At 42.9% G+C, this 17694-nt stretch overlaps 1 protein-coding gene across 1 annotated transcript in view; it reads left to right on the top strand.

Moving 5' to 3' along the window:
• Positions 1–17694, top strand: part of Zfyve9 (zinc finger FYVE-type containing 9) — a 138485-nt gene extending 120791 nt beyond the window's left edge. The window contains exons 15-19 of the mRNA XM_028784666.1: positions 3052–3132; positions 8130–8292; positions 11673–11778; positions 14820–14996; positions 17150–17694. Of these exons, the coding sequence (XP_028640499.1) occupies positions 3052–3132; positions 8130–8292; positions 11673–11778; positions 14820–14996; positions 17150–17311 (689 nt within the window). The 3' untranslated portion in view covers positions 17312–17694. The remainder of the gene's footprint in view (positions 1–3051; positions 3133–8129; positions 8293–11672; positions 11779–14819; positions 14997–17149) is intronic.

Consider the following 17694-nt stretch of genomic DNA (forward strand, 5'->3'; position numbering starts at 1 on the left):
TGCCTCTCTGCCTCTCTGCCTCTCTGCCTCTCTGCCTCTCTGCCTCTGCCTCTCTGCCTCTGCCTCTCTGCCTCTCTGCCTCTGCCTCTCTGCCTCTGCCTCTCTGTCTCTGCCTCCCAGTTGTTGAGATTAAAGGGAAGTGTCACCATGCCTAGCTCAGTACAGCTCCCTCAGAAGAAGTTTCCCTGCACCCACATAGAGCAGGTGGGGCCACCTGTAGTCCAGCTCCAGGGGAATCCAGTGCCTCTTGCAAGATCTCAAGTGTGCAGGCTGGCTCTCTTCCTCCCCCCGACCCCAGACACACACACACACAATTTAAATAATAAAAATAAATATTTTTAAAAGAAAATATGGCCGGGTGGTGGTGGTACACACCTTTAATCCCAGCACTTGGGAGGCAGAGGCAGGCGGATTTCTGAGTTCGAGGCCAGCCTGGTCTACAGAGTGAGTTCCAGGACAGCCAGGACTACACAGAGAAACCCTGTCTCGAAAAAAACAAAAACAAACAAACAAACAAAAAAGAGCAGTCTTTAGATATTAACAGGCCAACATTGTGGTACCTGAAGCCTGAGACTAGGCTCTGTATTGAGAGTAAGTGTAGGTAGCATTTGTAGTTCAGAGATGCAGATGAATCAACTCATTTGTATCTGAAGGAAGACTTTTGGCTCTAAGTGGTGCCCACCACTTACAAAAGAAAACTCAGATAGAGCTGCTGACCTGAGATCTTAAAGATGAGTGGTTTCAGAACACTTGAATTCAAGAAACTTTGTTCAGATGACAGTACCCAAAATGTCCTTCAGGTCCTGTGATTTGAAATGGTCACATTGTCAGGTCTGGTGCTGTGTAGAGAGATCCTGCCTCAAAATGATAGATAGATAGATAGATAGATAGATAGATAGATAGATAGATAGATAGATAGATAGATAGAATATTTCCGTAAAGTCTTAAATCTGGGAAACCTGTGTTAAGTAAATTTAAGTCATGTGACACATTGCCTTCAGTCTTTTGACAGCTGATGCTTGTCTGGTTATGTCTAACTCTTCCCAAATTTTTTTAACTACAAACTTAATTTCCCTCCAAATTCCTACTAAAACTTCCTTTTGTTCCTCATGTGTTTTGTGACACATTCCCTGTGGAAAAAGATTAAAAATTAGCTACTTTTTTTAAATGTGAAAATAAAGATTCAGTTTATTCTCTGATAGCTACAAAATCTAGAACCATTAAGGAGGAAGGTATCGAAAGATGCAACTCAATTGTAGAGTGGTTATCTAACAGATATGAGGCCTTAGAAGTAATAATGTACAAAGCCAGATCTGATGAGCAAAAGTTACAGAAGCTATATTTGGCTCAATTTGAGTCATGGTTTGTCCAGAGGTAGCATGCTTACCTTGTGTCTGACAAAGGCTGGGTCACTGCCTTATAGAATTAATCAGTAGGAAATTGGATTAGCTCAGTACAGTTTAAGTTGTAGGAAAATAGCCAGGTAGTGATGGCACAGACCTTTAACTCCAGCACTTAAGAGGTGGAGGCAGGTGGAGGCAGGTGGATTTCCAAGTTTAAGGGCAGCCTGGTCTACAGAGTGAGTACAGCCAGGACTATACAGAGAAGCTCTGTTATGAAAAAGCCAAAAAAGAGGTAGGAAAATAAGAGCAATATAGTGAAGGGTTTTTTTTTTGAAACTAAATATGATTGCATATTCTTTAGATTTTGGAGAGATAGTGGAAGTTCATGTAAATGTGTACACATCCATGGAAATGTGTATGTGCCTAACTTTGTACATTTCCATGTGGAAGCCAGAGGTCAGCATTAGATATCTTCTTTAATGGCTTGCTCACTTTTTTTTTTGTTTGCTTTTAACATTTATTTATTATGCTTGTGTGTGGGTCAGAGAATAATTTGAGAGAATTGGTTTTTCTCCTTCCAGCATATGGGTCCCTGAGATAAACATCAAGTCACTAGATTGGTGGCAAGTGCCTTTACCTACTGAGTCAACTAGCCAGCCTCAGACTTATTTTTTTGAGATAGAATCTCTCATTGAACCTGGAACCCACTGTTTGGCTAGACTAACTGGCCAGTGACTCCTGGGAGCCACTTGTCCCCATCCTCTAGCTGGAATTACAGATGGACACTGTTGTACCTTCAATTTTTATGGATACAGAGAAGCCAAACTCAGATCCTCATGGTTATAAAGCAAGTACTCTACCAACTAAGCTACCTTCCAGCCCTAAATATTTATTCAAAATAGGCCTTTAAAATAAACTCTACTGGGGAAGTAGGGACATATACCTTTAGTTCAGCACTCAGGAGGTGGAAGCACGTGGATTTCTGTGAGTTTAAGACCAGCCTGGTCTACAGAGGGAATTCCAGGACAGCCAGGTCTACACAGTGAGACCCTGTCTCAAAAAAGCAAATAAAAACACCCAAACAAACAAACAAAATAATTGCACTTGGTAGATAAAGTAGCTAACAGACCTCATTTTGCTTGTCAGTTGACATTTCTTTTTTTTTCCTTTTTTAACAACTTCAATATATACTTGATTATAAAATAGAAAATTTGGGAACTGGTAGATAAAGAGTTACAAACCTTTTCTGTGAATAGCCAGATGATTAATATTTTAGACTTGACAGTGTTTGCCACCAGCTGCTCTATTTAGAGTTTTAGTACTGGACTGCCTTAGAAAATATGTAAGTAAATAGGCCTGGCTTTGTTCCAGTAAACGTTTATTTCAGAAATATGCTGCAAGCCAAGCTAACCTTATAGGACCTGGCCATTAAATTTTTTCATAAAATTTGCAAAAATTTTGTAAATTTGTAAAAAAAAATTGCTGAAAAAATTTGTAAAATACTTAAGGTTTTGTAAAATTCTTTGATTCTTGATTGAGAAAGAGAGCAGCAGGATAGAGGATTAACTGTATTAATTGGTTAGTCACACATGGTTGTGTTTTGTTTTCTGTATAATGATACCTAGAATTCTCAGTTTATGTCTCTTTGTGTTCTCAGTGCCTGTCTCAGCAGTCTGTCTTCACTAACCTATTTTCATGTCTGTTGTAGTGACTGGTGCCAGTTTCTTTGTGTTCAGTGGTGCACTGAAATCCTCTTCAGGATACCTTGCCAAGTCCAGTATTGTAGAAGGTAAAGGATGAATTGTTTATTCCGCATGCCTCAGTTCGATCCTGATTTTACAGCTGAACATGGGCACCATTGAGAGTGTGTGAGGGTTGTGAGTGTAGGTCAAGTGGGTAAAGTCTACCTCAGTGTACAAACCAGATGTGGTAGTATAGACCTGTAATCCAGCACTGGGGAAATGGAGGAATGAGTTTAAGTTCACCCTAGAGACTTCAAGGATAGCCTGGGCTACATGAAACTGTGGGGGTGGGGTTTGACACTGCTGTAGATGTCTAACCTGTATTTTCTTTTATTCAGAGATATACCATTCTTCAGCAGATTAAAACTGTCACAAGAGTTGGGTATGGTAGCATGTGCATGTACTGCCAGCTACTCAGGAGGCTGAGACAGAAAACTCACTGGAACCCAGGAGTTCCAGAACAGCCTAACCAACATAGCAAGAAAAACAGGGAAGCAAGCAAAAACCTGGCATGGAGTACCTAGTTCTCCAATGAGGGGAATCAGTACAGGTACCCCAGGCACTTGTGAAATGTTAGAGATGGCCACTCGCACATTTGATAGAGAATGCTGAGGGGTAATATTATACATACCATATTTCAGTATGGCGACAGTATAAATGATGTCACTCCCACCTATTCACTGAAATACTGCCACTATCCCTGAAGTACAGAATGAAATGTGCTTGCTGCTATTAGACCTGGCATACCCCAGTAGAGGCTAAAACACCTGGGAAGGCAGGCCAACGTGCTGTTTGTTTTCTTTTTTCCTTGTTCTTTACTGTACTTTGGTCTACTTACTCCTTTTGAGTGTTTGAGACAAGGTTTCTCTGTAATAGCCCCGACTGTTCTGGGAACTTGCTCTGTACACTGTACTGTCCTCAAACTCATAGAGATCCACCTGCCAATCTTGGTCTAGTTATTCTTTTTGTTTGTTTGTTTGTTTTTCAAGACAGGGTTTCTCTGTATAGCCCTGGCTGTCCTGGAACTCACTCTGTAGACCAGGCTGGCCTCAAACTCAGAAATCCGCCTGCCTCTGCCTCCCAAGTGCTGGGATTAAAGGCATGCGCCACCACTGCCCGGCTGGTCTAGTTATTCTTGTTGCATTACAAACCACCCCAAAATGTGATGGCATAAAGCAGTTCTTTTATCATGCTTGCTGACTCCTCTGGCTAAGGAATCTTGATAGGGCACTGCTTCATGACATTTGGTGTGACTTAAAGGCACAAAATTATTTCTTGGAAATGAGATAAAGTTCCCTGAAAATTTTTTCACATGTATGTCTAGGGGCTGGGATGAGACCAGGAGTGATCAGTAAACATAAGTGTCCCAGCAGCAGCACAGCAGAAGCTACACTGCCTTTGCGCCCTGCCCAGTGCCAACAGCAAGGTGACAGACCGCGCTTTCTGATGAAGGAATAAGAAAGGAGCATTGTAGGGGAGTGTGGGAGACAGGAAGTATTGTGTGTTTAGATGATAATTGGCTATATATGGCCATGAGTTGGGTTTTTTTTACCCCTAGTAGTGCAGTTAGATTATATTGCTATAGTGTTTTGTTTGTTTGTTTGATTGTCTTCTGAGACAATGTCTCACTATGTTGCTGCGGCTTACCTGGAACTTAATATGCAAACTGTCATGCCCTGAACTCATAAAACTCTACATGATGGCTCAGCCACACTACAACAGTTTTAGACAGATCAAAATGATTTTAACAGTAATGTTGACTTATAATTTAATACTGTACTAAGTAGAAAGCAGATTATTACTGGGAATGTGTGTGTTATAATAAAATACATTGTTACTACCTTAAAGTATACTAAACATTCCTGCTCTAAGCAACTATCAAGCTTGAAAAAAGTAAGTTTACAGCACATTTTTAAAAACTTGCCTACTGATTGTGACGTAACAAGGGAGAAAACTGGGCAAGATGAAACTACAGGGTCTCCTGTACTTTTTAGGTTGGCCTTGAATTCACTGTGTAGCCAAGGATGACCTTGGACCTCTGTATGGTTGTGTGGTCTTCCTGTCTCTACCTTCCAAATGCTGGGATTACAAATACTGGCTAGCACCATGCTTTGTATGAGAGTTTCTTGGTATCAAACCCAAGGTATCATGCATTCTAGAATGGCAGTCTGTGAGGCTGTTATAGAGCTGGAAAGTGTCTGGTCACTTTCAAACATCCCAGGTAAGGCACAGCATGAGTCTCGCTTTGCTGCTGTCAGGTATTGTAGGTCTCCAGCTCAGGGGAAGTCTTTCAGATTTATTATTATTATTTTACTCTTACTTATTTTTAAAAGATCTTTTATTTGTTTTACATGTGTGGGTGTCTTGCCTGTGTGTGTGTTTGTGTACCACATTCACGCCTAGGGCCCAAAAACTTCATAAGAAAATGATAGAGTTCCTGGATCTGGAGCTCCAGATGATTGTGAACCACTATGTGGGTGCTGGGAATTGAACCCAGCTCCTCTCGAAGAGCAATAAGTGTGCTTAACCACAGGACCACTCTCCAGCACTGTTGCTGGAACTTGCTATGTAGCACAATTTAAATTGAACTCAAGGCCCTCAGTCCTATCCTCCTGAGTGCCGGGCTCCTGTAGTATGCCACCGTGCTCAGCTGATAGTGTTCATTTGCACAGCTTACTCCAAGGCTTATCTAAAAACCTCCCTGGGCCTGTGAGCTGGCTCTGTGGGTCAAGACACCTGCCACTGAGCGTGATGACCTGAGCTCCATCCTTGGGATTCACTTGGTGGATGGAGAGGGAACTGACTCCTTGAAGTTGTCCTCTGACCTCATGTACACCCTGTCATTTGCATATATCCTCAAATAAATAGATGTAATTAATAGCATTCTTATTTTGAAAACTATTTTTAGCCGGGCGGTGGTGGCGCATGCCTTTAATCCCAGCACTTGGGAGGCAGAGGCAGGCGGATTTCTGAGTTCGAGGCCAGCCTGGTCTACAGAGTGAGTTCCAGGACAGCCAGGGCTACACAGAGAAACCCTGTCTCAAAAAACCAAAACAAACAAACAAAAAACACAAATAAAATTTATTGGTTGACAATTCCATGCATATATATAAAATGTATCTTGAACATATCCATTCCCCACTCTTCCCAGACCCCTCCCCCAACTTCAGTCATTTGAGACAAGGTCTCATGTAGCTGAGGAAATCCTGACAACCTGATCCTCCTGTCTTTGTTTCCTAAGTAAAGCATTCCTTTTTGAAAGATGGATTCCAATAGGCATCCACAGATAATTTTACATACATTTACACATACTGGCTTTGATCTTTTTTAGTAAGTTTAGTAAAACAGTGAGTGAAGAGCTACATATCTTACAACCATATCTCACAATTCCAACTATACAGTGAAATGATATTTTAAAGACTGTTGAGGGCAGAGCTGGAGAGGACATGTAACTGTAGGTCCAGGAGATCCTGTGCCTCTGTCCACTGTGCGCACCAGGAATCATAGTCACATGCATAGTTCCCACCCAACACGCATGCACATATACTACACCTATATAAATATGCATGCATACACACCTAATATATCCAACACATACACACCCAACACATAACAACATGTATGCCCAACATATGCGTAATTTAAAATTTCTTTAAATTTTTAAAAAAAGAGAGGAAAGAAATTGTTGGGCCAGTGAGAGGGCTCAGTGTGCACTGGTGCGTGCCTTAAGCCTGAAGGCCTGAGTTTAAACGCTGGAACCCGTGGTACAGAGAGAGAACAAACTTCCCAGTTTGTTGTCTGTTGTCACTCACATGAGTGCTGTTGCATACACTTACTGCACTTGAACATGCATGTATCTTAGAAATAAGTTTTAAAAAAGGACATTGCTAGAGAGACGTCTCAGCAGTTTAGAGCACTGCCTGTTTTTGCAGAGGACCCATGGTCTATTCTCAGCCCCCTAGGGGCCATTCTTATTCAAACCACCACACTTAATTCATTTCCAGCATGGTGAGAAGCATGGAGGTAGGCGCACGGGGCTGAGAGCATACATATTGGTCAGCAAACAGACAGAGACTGGGCCTGGCATGGGCTTTGAAACCTCAGAGTCCACTCCTAGCGACACATTTCCTCCAATGAGGACATACCTGTTAATCATTAAAACAGTGGGGGGTGGGGGTGGGGCTGGAGAGATGGTTCAGTGCTCTTCCAGAAGTCCTGAATTCAATTCCATCTGTAATGGGATTCAATTCACTCTTCTGGTGTGTCTAAAGTCAGTGACAGTGTACTCATATACATAAAAAACAAATTCTTAAAAAATTATATTTAAAAAAGCCAGTTTTTCAGTAGGGGACTAAGCATGCAAATATATGAGCCAGTGGGGGTCATTTTCATCCAAATCACCACAGTAATTTTTGTTTGCTTGATTTTTTGTCATTTTTTGATCTGTTTTGTTTTTGAGAAAGAGGCTCATTAATGTAGCCCTGGCTAGCCCAGAACTCTTTATGTATGTAGACTAGGCTACAAAGTAGATCCTCCTGCCTTTACAACCCAAACATTGATATTAAGGGTCTGTACCATCAAACCTAGTCAAACTTTCTTTTGTGTTATTATTGTTGTTATTCAGTAATTTTAAAACAAACATGTGCAGGACAGTCATATACCAGGCTGAAGTTAAGAGAGATTTAGAAGCCAATACACACTGTTTGGGGTGGTAACTGCAAGAAGGCAAGCAAACAGGAATAAAATGCTCTGCGAGGCTGAAGTACAGTAGCTATGTGGTCATGTGTAAGTTTTCCCTCTTGAGCAGTCTCAGAAGATACATGTAATGGGGTCTGAAAAGAAGCCAGCAGTGTTAACATGGAGTGAGCTTCCATGTTTGCTCTCAGAGCTCCTTCAGTAAGAGTTTCGGCTCAAAACTGTGTCAGCTTTCAGAGCTTATATTTAGCACTAGAGAATCTGCTAGAGGCTGGCCACTGTGTCTCAGCCAGCTCCCCCTGGCTGCCCACTGTTTCTATCTGAATGACCTTCGTGCTGATACACTTAGATGGCGTTATGGTCCAGATCACTGCAGAGAACATGGATTCCTTGAGGCAGTCACTTCGGGAGATGAAGGACTTTACCGTCACTTGTGGGAAGGCGGATGCAGAGGACCCCCAGGAACAGATCCACATCCAGTGGGTGGATGATGACAAGACAGTTAACAAAGGGTAAGTGTAACCCTCAGAGCTGCTAGGAGTCAGCTCTAGGCTTTGTCTGCTGGACACACTGCTGCTTCAGAGTTTGACTAAATGCCTGCCTTTGAAAAAGGACTTACAAGCTGAGCGGTGGTGGCTTTAATCCCAGCACTTGGGAGGCAGAGGCAGGCGGATTTCTGAGTTTGAGGCCAGCCTGGTCTACCAAGTGAGTTCCAGGACAGCCAGGGCTACACAGAGAAACCCTGTCTCGAAAAAACCAAAAAAGAAAGAAAAGAAAAAAGAAAAAGAAATTACAACACAGAATTTGTAATTTCTGGGTTTTTAGCTTAATTTCTTTTTTAAAAAAAGATTTATTTATTTATTTATTTTATGTGTGGGAGTACACTGCCAGTCTTCAGACACACCAGAAAAGGGTGTCAGATCCCATTACAGGTGGTTGTGAGCATCCATGTGATTGCTGGGAATTCAACTCAGGATCTCTGGAAGAGCAATCAGTGCTCTTTTTTTTTTGTTGTTGTTGTTTTTGTTTTTTGTTTTTGTTTTTGATTTTTCGAGACAGGGTTTCTCTGTGTAGCCCTGGCTGTCCTGGAACTCACTCTGTAGACCAAGCTGGCCTCGAACTCAGAAATCCACCTGCCTCTGCCTCCCAAGTGCTGGGATTAAAGGCGTGTGCCACCACCGCCCAGCGCAGTCAGTGCTCTTAACCCCAGAGCCATCTCTCCAGCCCTAGCTTAATTTCTTTAAAAAAAAAATATTTTTTAACATTTTTAAAAGTTACGTGTCTGTGTGTCTGACTGTACACATGACTGTGCATGCCCACAGACACACAGACTCTGATCCCCTGGATCTGGAATTACAGGTGGTTGGGAACTACCTATCCTGGATGCTGGGAACCAAACCCAGTTCTCAGCAAGTGTATGCTTCCAGCCACTGAGCCACTTCTTCAGCCCCTATAACTTGATCTGTGAAGGACTCATTATGTATATTTTTGAGGGAAAGCTCAGGCAGTGAGACAATAGCAGGTCTTCTAAACGTGCTTGAATAGAACCATGGCCTTTTGGGTATCAAGCATCTTTGCTAATACATTTCATCTGAATAAGTCAGCATCATAAAACTAAGATTCAGCAAGACTCTCACTTAAAACTGTCTTCTTGGGCTTTAAATCCAGATTCCTCCTTGGCTCATGGCAACTCTGCTAATGTTTCACACCAAGACCTTGGATTTGTTTTTGATACTTTTCTTTCTTTCCTACCTCACAATTAACCTAAAAGTAAATCCTGTGCTGTGCTTCGGGATACATCTCAAACTATAGTGGCTCTCCACCTACTGCCACTGTCAGAGTTTAAGAAGCAACTTACCCAGTTTAAGTCACCTCAGTCTGGACAGCTGCAATAGCCTCTGATGCTTCCCTTGTTTCTGTTTCCTTCTCATTCTGATCAGCTTCTAGTCTCTCCTAACTGCCACCATGATGTCACTTTCTGTTAAAACAACCAATGGCATCTAGTATATTTCAAGATAAAATTCAAAGTCATTTGTTACTTCTAAGGACCTTCATTTCTTGCTGTTTTGAGACAGGGTCTTACTCTGTAGTCCAAGCTGGTCTGGAATTCTGTATGTATTCTAGGTTGAACTCAAACTCAAAGCAGTCTTCCTGCCTCTGCCTCCCAAGTACTCAGCAGGACACTGGCCTTCTTACTTGAGCACAGCTGTGCACCTGCCCCAGACCTTTGCACATGCTGTCCTCAGCCTGCCCTCTTCCTCAAGATGCCCTGGGATCAGTTCCACCGCCTTCCTTCACATAGTTCCCAGTGCCGGTCAGTGAGGTCGGCTCTGGCCAGCGTCTGTATTTTAACTCTGTTGTACATTTCTCTCTTCATATACAGCAAAACTCCTGGTATTTCTTGGTCCCATTCCATAGTTTAGATTTCTCTTTTAAAATGTGTTTTTACATTTGTTTATTTGGGGAATGTAAGGGGCTTGCTCACCTGTAGATGACAACTCTGTGCAGTTGGTTCTGGCCAGACCTGCACACAAGTACCTTTACCTGCTGAGCCATCTTGATAGCCCCTAATTTAACTCTGGATGTATGGAGAATTAAGAACAGGACCAGGCATGGTGGTATACATCTTTAATCCTAGCACTCAGGAGGCAGAGACAGGCTAGCCTCTGAGAGTGAGTCCAGCCAGACTGTACAGTGAGATACTGTCTTGTTCTCTCTTCTCTTCTCTTCTCTTCTCTTCTCTTCTCTTCTCTTCTCTTCTCTTCTCTTCTCTTCTCTTCTTTTCTTTTCCTTTCTTCCCTCCCTCCTTCCTTCCTTCCTTCCTTCCTTTCTTCCTTTCATTTCCTTCTTTTCTTTCTTTCTCTCTTTCTTTCTTTCTTTCTTTCTTTCTTTCTTTCTTTCTTCCCTTTTTTGGTTTTTTGTTTTGTTTTTTTTTGAGACAGGGTTTCTCTGTGTAGCTCTGGCTCTCCTGGAACTCACTCTGTAGACCAGGCTGGCCTCAAACTCAGAAATCTGCCTGCCTCTGCCTCCCAAGTGCTGGGACTAAAGGCCTGTGTTACCACTGCCTGGCGAGATACTGTCTTGAACAAACTAGAAAGAATCAAGAACATAAATAGGTTTAAACGTTGCTGAGAGTAGTCTAGAATCTTTGTAGCAATCAGTATCTGTTCTTTTCAGAGTAAATATGTGTATCCACATGTTTAATTTACTTGTTATATTTTAAGGGAGAAATAACTGCCAAAGGTAACTTCTGTTTAGGAATCTAAGAGTGATCACATAGCACTGAAGAGAATGTGTAATGTTGGACACTGTTCTCGCTTCAACACAGCTCTCCAGCTTTCATTCATTCATTCATTCATTCATTCATTTGATGTCATTAGTGGAGGATGAACTTGAGATCTTCTGCTTTGTAAACAAGCCCTCTTATCACTGAGCCAAATCCCCAGCCTTAAATAGTTCTTAACAAATGCTCATTAAATTCCCTGAGTTCCAAGTAATGGTCAGTAGCTGAAATACAGCACCCAAGGATGACATGTTAGACTCCCTTCCCTTCAAACTCATTTTCTAAAGCAGATATGCAAAGAGGAGTATGGTGAGCGTTGTTCTAGAGTAGGAGCCAAGTGGGGAAGCAGGCTGGGTGAGTAGCCCTGTGTTTATTATAGGAAGAAATGCTGGGAGAGAGAAAAGCAGAGGTGTGTGAGCAGCCTGGTACATTACAGTGAACTGAAATGGGTGCCTGCAAGGTGGCTGCCTTTTGCTCTGTGTGCTTGAACTGTTTCAGTGCACAGCCCTGCCGTGAGCATTCTTTGTCTTGCCATGGTATGCCGCAAATGTCTTCAGCAAGGCACCCCAAAATGTGACACGATATCTCCTTCTCTTTTCTTTGTTGTAGTGTGATGAGTCCTATAGATGGGAAGTCCATGGAATCTATAACAAATGTGAAAATATTCCATGGGTCAGAGTATAAAGCAAATGGAAAAGTCATCAGATGGACAGAGGTAAGGAAATGAGAATTGGTTGTCCTGCTCTCAGCGTAGCCTTTGTTAAGCCAAAATCCCATGCTGGGCCAACTCAGAAGGAAAATGACCCAGCAAGATCGATCAGTAGGTAAAGGCATTTCCAACAAGCCTGGAGATCTGAATTGAGTCCTTGGGACCCACGTGGTGAAGGAAAGAAGCCACAAACTGATCTCTTAATTCCTCACATTCTAAGTGGCACTTATGTGACAGATACACATTAAAATAAATACGTATAAAAAAAGTTTAAAGAAAAAATTCTCAGGCTGGAGAGATGGCTCAGTGGTTAAGAGCACTGACTGCTCTTCCAGAGGTCTTGAGTTCAATTCCCAGCAACCACCTGGTGGCTCACAACAATCTGTAATGTAGTCTGACACCCTCTTCTGTTGTGTCTGAAGACAACAACAGTGTACTCGTATACATTAAATAAATAAATCTTTTTTTAAAAAAGAAAAAATTCTCTCTGATGAAAAAAATCTTTTCATCTATTATTCTGTTTACCTCCCTCTGATCTGTCTTAGCTGACTGGGAAAGAAAGTCCAAAACTGCAGTCTGTTGCACTCTGCAGTATCTTATATATTCATTTTCATGTATTTGCTTTGCAATGCAAGAAGGGTGTGTCTCTGAGTGGAGTACACCATCTGTGCTCCATTCTTCAGAGAGCTGAGGATGCCATGCTGTACTCAGTTAAATCTCTCTTGAGTAACGTGGTCTTTAAATGATGGCCAATTCACAGATTTGTCAACAGTTACAGGTAAACAAGCAATGGCAAGTTCCCAATTCAAAGCCAAATCTTGCCAGCTCTTAAGCTACTAGCCAGATGTGCCTGCACACACCTGTAATCCCAGTACTTGGAAGGCTGAGGCAGAGAGATCACAAATTTGAGGCCAGCCAATACTACTAACATCCTGCATCAGTTAATTTTTTTTTAAAGTCCTACAATACAACCCAGAGGACCAGCACCTTTGCTGTGAGGTAATATCTTCTGTTTATGACAGGGCAGCTGTGCCCATGAAGTTTTAACAATACGGTTGTCTAAGCAAGACCCACATGTTAACAACATCAGTCGACATGACAAAATAGACAGGGAATTTTACAAGGTGGTCCTGGACGAGGAGCTTTAGGCAATTAATGGCTGCTGAGTGAGGGAGACTGAGTCTCCTCCAGGGACCAGAGCCCTTATAAGTGATCCAGTTTCAGGTGGTCAGCCCTAAGCACATATCAGTAACTGGAAATGGACTCAGCATGGTGTGTGTGTGGTGTGTGTGTGTGTGTGTGTGTGTGTGTGTGTGTGTGTGTGTTCTGGAGTCTTAGAGTAAGTGCTTCACCTTGGAGCTACATAGTCAGCCCCATATATTTAGCATGGCCCCCTGTGGACCAGCATACTAGAATTGGTATATAACAATATGTAAACATTGTATAGTTATACTTGTTTTTATTTTAAATTTTGTCTTTATGTTTTTTATCCTTTATATCATCCAGAGAAGACAAGCTGTTGCTTTCTGTATGCACAGAAGCAAAGTAGACATGGAATCTTGCCCTTACCATAAAGCCTGACAGTCTGAGTTTGGTTTCCAGAATGCATGAAAAGATGGAAGGAGAGAACTGACTTCCACAGGCACACCGTGTCACATGTGTGCCTATAAATATATACACAATCTCAGGTGTCACCATCAGTAGCATCATCTTGTTTGAAACACACCTTTTTGTTGGCCTATAGTTCAACAATTAAGCTAGATGGTGAGCCCCAGGCATCCTCCTGTCTCCAACTCCCTAGTACTGGGATTGCAAGAGCATACCCCAACACCCAGCATTTTGTTTTTTCTTTCTGAGTTTCCAAGACAGGGTTTTTCTGTGTAGCCTTGGTGTCCTGGTAGTCACTCTTGTAGACCAGGCTGGCCTTGAATTCAAAGATTCACCTGCCTGTGTCTCCCAAGTGCTGGCATTAAAGTTATGTGCCACTGCCACCAAGGGAATCAAACTTAGGACTTCATCATATGAGGCAAGAAATTCATCAAGCCCAGAAAACTTTAAGTCCCTTGAAAGCAGGCCTGGTAGTATGACTGACCACTGTAGAGTCAGTCATACAATAAGGCTATACTGTAGAGGGTAGTCACTGTAGAGACCTGCCTGTTTCTGGCTCCTAAGTGCTAGGATTGAAAGCATGTACCACCATGCCCCAGCTTGTCTGTTTTCTGCTTTTGACACAAGGTTTTAAGTATGTAGTGCTGGCTGGCCTGGAACTCATAGAGGTTTCCTACCTGAGGCCTCTTCAGTGCTAGGATTGAAGGCTTATGCCCTCTGTCCTTATACACTTGAGTAATCTGTGAAGAGCTAGATTCCCCAATCTACAGTGACCGTTCTTTTAGACTCTCATATCACTTCCTAAGAAAATTGTCCACATGCTGCACCGCCTTTTAGAACACAGCTCACTTGCACATAGTGGCGCACAGTGATACAAGGCTGTAACCCAGCACTTGGAATTCGGAAGATCAGGACCTTGATTAAATGATAAGCTTGGACATGAAGCTGTCTCAAAAAAAAAAAGTGTACAGTACACAATGGGAGACTTTCAGGTTCTGCATAGAAAGTCTCATCACACAGGTCGGCAGAGAGCAGGCAGGTGCTGCTAGTGTGTGGATGCAGAGACTGGCAAGCAGGGGTTGTCTTTGGTGCTACACTTTTCTTTTTAAAGATTTTATGTCTGTGTGTGCATGGCATGGCAGGTACACCTATCATGACATGTGTATGAAGGTCAGAAGCCAACTTTATGGACTAGGTTCTTTCTACCTTCACATGGGTTCCATGGGTTAAACTCAAGCGGCTGGGTTGTGCAGTGTGTGCCTACTAAGCCATCTCTCCTGCCCTTGGTGTAGTACTTTTCCTGGCCCCAAGGACTCTATTGTATGTTCTTTACATCAGGTTGCCTTGTACTGCTTAGAGAATTGGATGCTCAGATACAGGGCTAACCTGCGTGTTCACATCTAGGCACAAGGTGAAAAGCCTCTTTTGTTTGTGGATAGGTGTTTTTCCTAGAAAACGATGACCACCATAACTGCCTGAGTGACCCTGCAGATCACAGCAGGCTGACCGAGCATGTCGCCAAGGCATTCTGCCTCGCCCTCTGCCCCCACCTGAAGCTTTTAAAAGAAGATGGAATGACAAAACTGGGACTCCGTGTGACACTTGACTCAGATCAGGTAAGATGCATTTTGACAGGTTTTGGTTGAGTCTTCAGAAGTTGCTGTTTTATTTTTGTTCCTTTTATCTGTGCGTTTTCCTGAGCCCTCTAGATGTTACATTCTCACCCAGCCTCCAGCAGTAACACACTCACCTGCATGCATCCCAAGGCATTTCCTTCCTTCTCACTGGAGGGTCTGGAAGAAACTGGGAAGTCTTGCTACCTGTGATGAGTATATGTCACCCTTTGAAATTCCCCATTCCCATCTACAGCCCCTCAGGGGCAGGTGCCAGGTGTCCCCAATGTTGCCTTTCTTACTCAGCTGGACCAAGCTCCTGCTGACTGGCATCTACAGTTGCCACTGCCTAGTAAGAGTTTTCTTGCTGCCAGGATTTTCAGTTAGTGAGTAGTTTGAGCTATCTCCCCAACAATTTTCTTGTCATTGGACTTGACAGGTTTTTGCTTGTTTTGCTTTTTGTTTAATTTTTTTTTTTTGAGACAGGATCTTACTATGTTGTCTTGGCTGGCCTTGAACCCACAGAGATCCATCTGCCTCCTGAGTGCTGAGATGAAAGGTGTGTGCCACCATCCCTGGCTTGATGTTTTCATGTGCTCTTTGTAGTTATAATCCAGCTCCACCTCCTAAACCCCAGTTCCTCCTCCTAGTGTCTCTCTCCTGTGTCCCTGCTCTCCACAGCAGGTCCCACTGGTCCTGCATTGGGTGCTTACAGTTTTCCAGCTGTCATTTTCACCCTGTGTCCTAGTGCTGAGTCATTAGAAATGAGTGTGGGAGGGGCTGGAGAGATGGCTCTTGGTATAGAGCACTTGTTGCTCTGCAGAGCACTATGGTTCAGTTCCCAGCACCCACACGGGGGTTTATAAAACAGTCTCACACACACATTTAAAAACTAAAGAATAAAACAAGTTTATTTTTTAAAGAAGAAATGTGTGTGGGCTCTTAGGTCAATATTCATTCTCTCTGAGTCAGTAATTAATTCTGCCACAGAGATGCTTTTCTGAATACTTACTGGGAAAATCTGCTTTTCATTGCAGAATTTAATTAAATAGCTGACCAGGGCAGGGCGAAAGGTTCTGTATCAGGCTTCAGTTCTTCACTAGGCATCATCAGGTAGTATTTACTTTCACTTAAGGTCTTGTCCTGAGCTGCAAGGGGCTTCTCTGGGGCTGGGGATGTAGCTCAGTTTAGAGTGTCCACCTAGCATGAATGAAGCCCTGGGATTGATTCTCAGCACCACATAAACTGAGCATAGTGGGGTACACTTGTAACTTAGTATTTTGGAGGTGGAGAATGAAGGAACAAAAGCTTAAATCATCCTTGACTACCACATATCAAGTTTGAGATGAGACTCTATCACAAGACAACAACAACAAAACAAACAATCAAACAACAATAACAAAACCAGGCTGGCAAGATGGCTCAGTGGGTAAAGGAATTCTGCTGTCAAGCTTGACAAGTTGTCCCCATAACCCATGTACTCAATGGAAGGAGAGAATGGACTGCTAAGATTGTCCTCTGATCTCCACTTGCATGTCATAGCATATGTACCATGGTACATGTACACACTCATATACATACAGAAAATACAGAAAAAACAAAAGCCTATCTGTGTAACACTACTGAAGCATCATGCGTCCATCTCACATAGTACTGTAGCATCTGAGAGAGGCCCTCATGTGGAACAACTGGATAGTCTGAGAGAGTCCCTCACATGGAACAACTGGAGGACAAAATTTTTCTGCTAAATTTGTGACCCTCTTGAGGGAAAGGGCCTTTTATTTTTGAATTTCTCTTTTCAGTTGCTCAAAATATGGTGCATTGATAACAGCACGGCTGGAGTTGATGCTGTTATATTCCTCACCTTAACTTCACAACCAGAGCCTGAACTGTCATCTGACTCACTGTTTCTCTTCCCAGGAAACAGACATTAGCACATTAAGGACTATCACAGATCTCAGGTGGCCAGGGTAGGTAGTAGATGATGATAAACCAGTAAAAAGAAGAGGAGGAATCTGTGTGCTCTGTTACCGTGTCTACCTCATGGCCAAGGATGTGTTTCCTGCCTGGTAACCTGTCATCTCTCTCTCTCTCTCTCTCTCTCTCTCTCTCTCTCTCTCTCTCTCTCTCTCTCTCTCTCTCTCTCTCTTTGGTAGGTTGGCTATCAAGCAGGAAGCAATGGCCAGCCCCTTCCCTCGCAGTACATGAACGATCTGGACAGTGCCTTGGTGCCTGTCATCCATGGAGGAGCCTGCCAGCTCAGCGAAGGCCCTGTCGTCATGGAGCTCATCTTTTATATTCTGGAAAACATCGCATAAATGAGGACTCCTGTTGCAGCAGCAGTCATATCCAAATCATTTGCACTTTAAAACTGGAAGATTAAGCTTTTGTTAACACTGTCTGTAGGGAGGGTATAGGGTGGGAGTAGGACTTAGGGGAAAGGGGTGGGGAGGGGGGTGGGGGACAGATGTTCCATGATTCTAAGTCTTCTATGCATTCTCCAAGAAGACCCGGGCAGCTTCTTAATGCACAACAGATATGCTATCTTTGCAGCTAACTCCCTTCTGTTACTGTCTAGACAAGAATTCTGCTCCTCTCTTACAATTACTTCTGGTCATGTGCTCAGATGAATGCTCGTATGGGTACAACCATCACCAAGGTCACGGTGGGGGGCACAAAGGAAATAAACAATGAATCGTCA

This window comes from Grammomys surdaster, unplaced genomic scaffold (genome assembly GCF_004785775.1).
Source record: "Grammomys surdaster isolate TR1022 unplaced genomic scaffold, NIH_TR_1.0 100, whole genome shotgun sequence".
NCBI classification, from domain to species: domain Eukaryota; kingdom Metazoa; phylum Chordata; class Mammalia; order Rodentia; family Muridae; genus Grammomys; species Grammomys surdaster.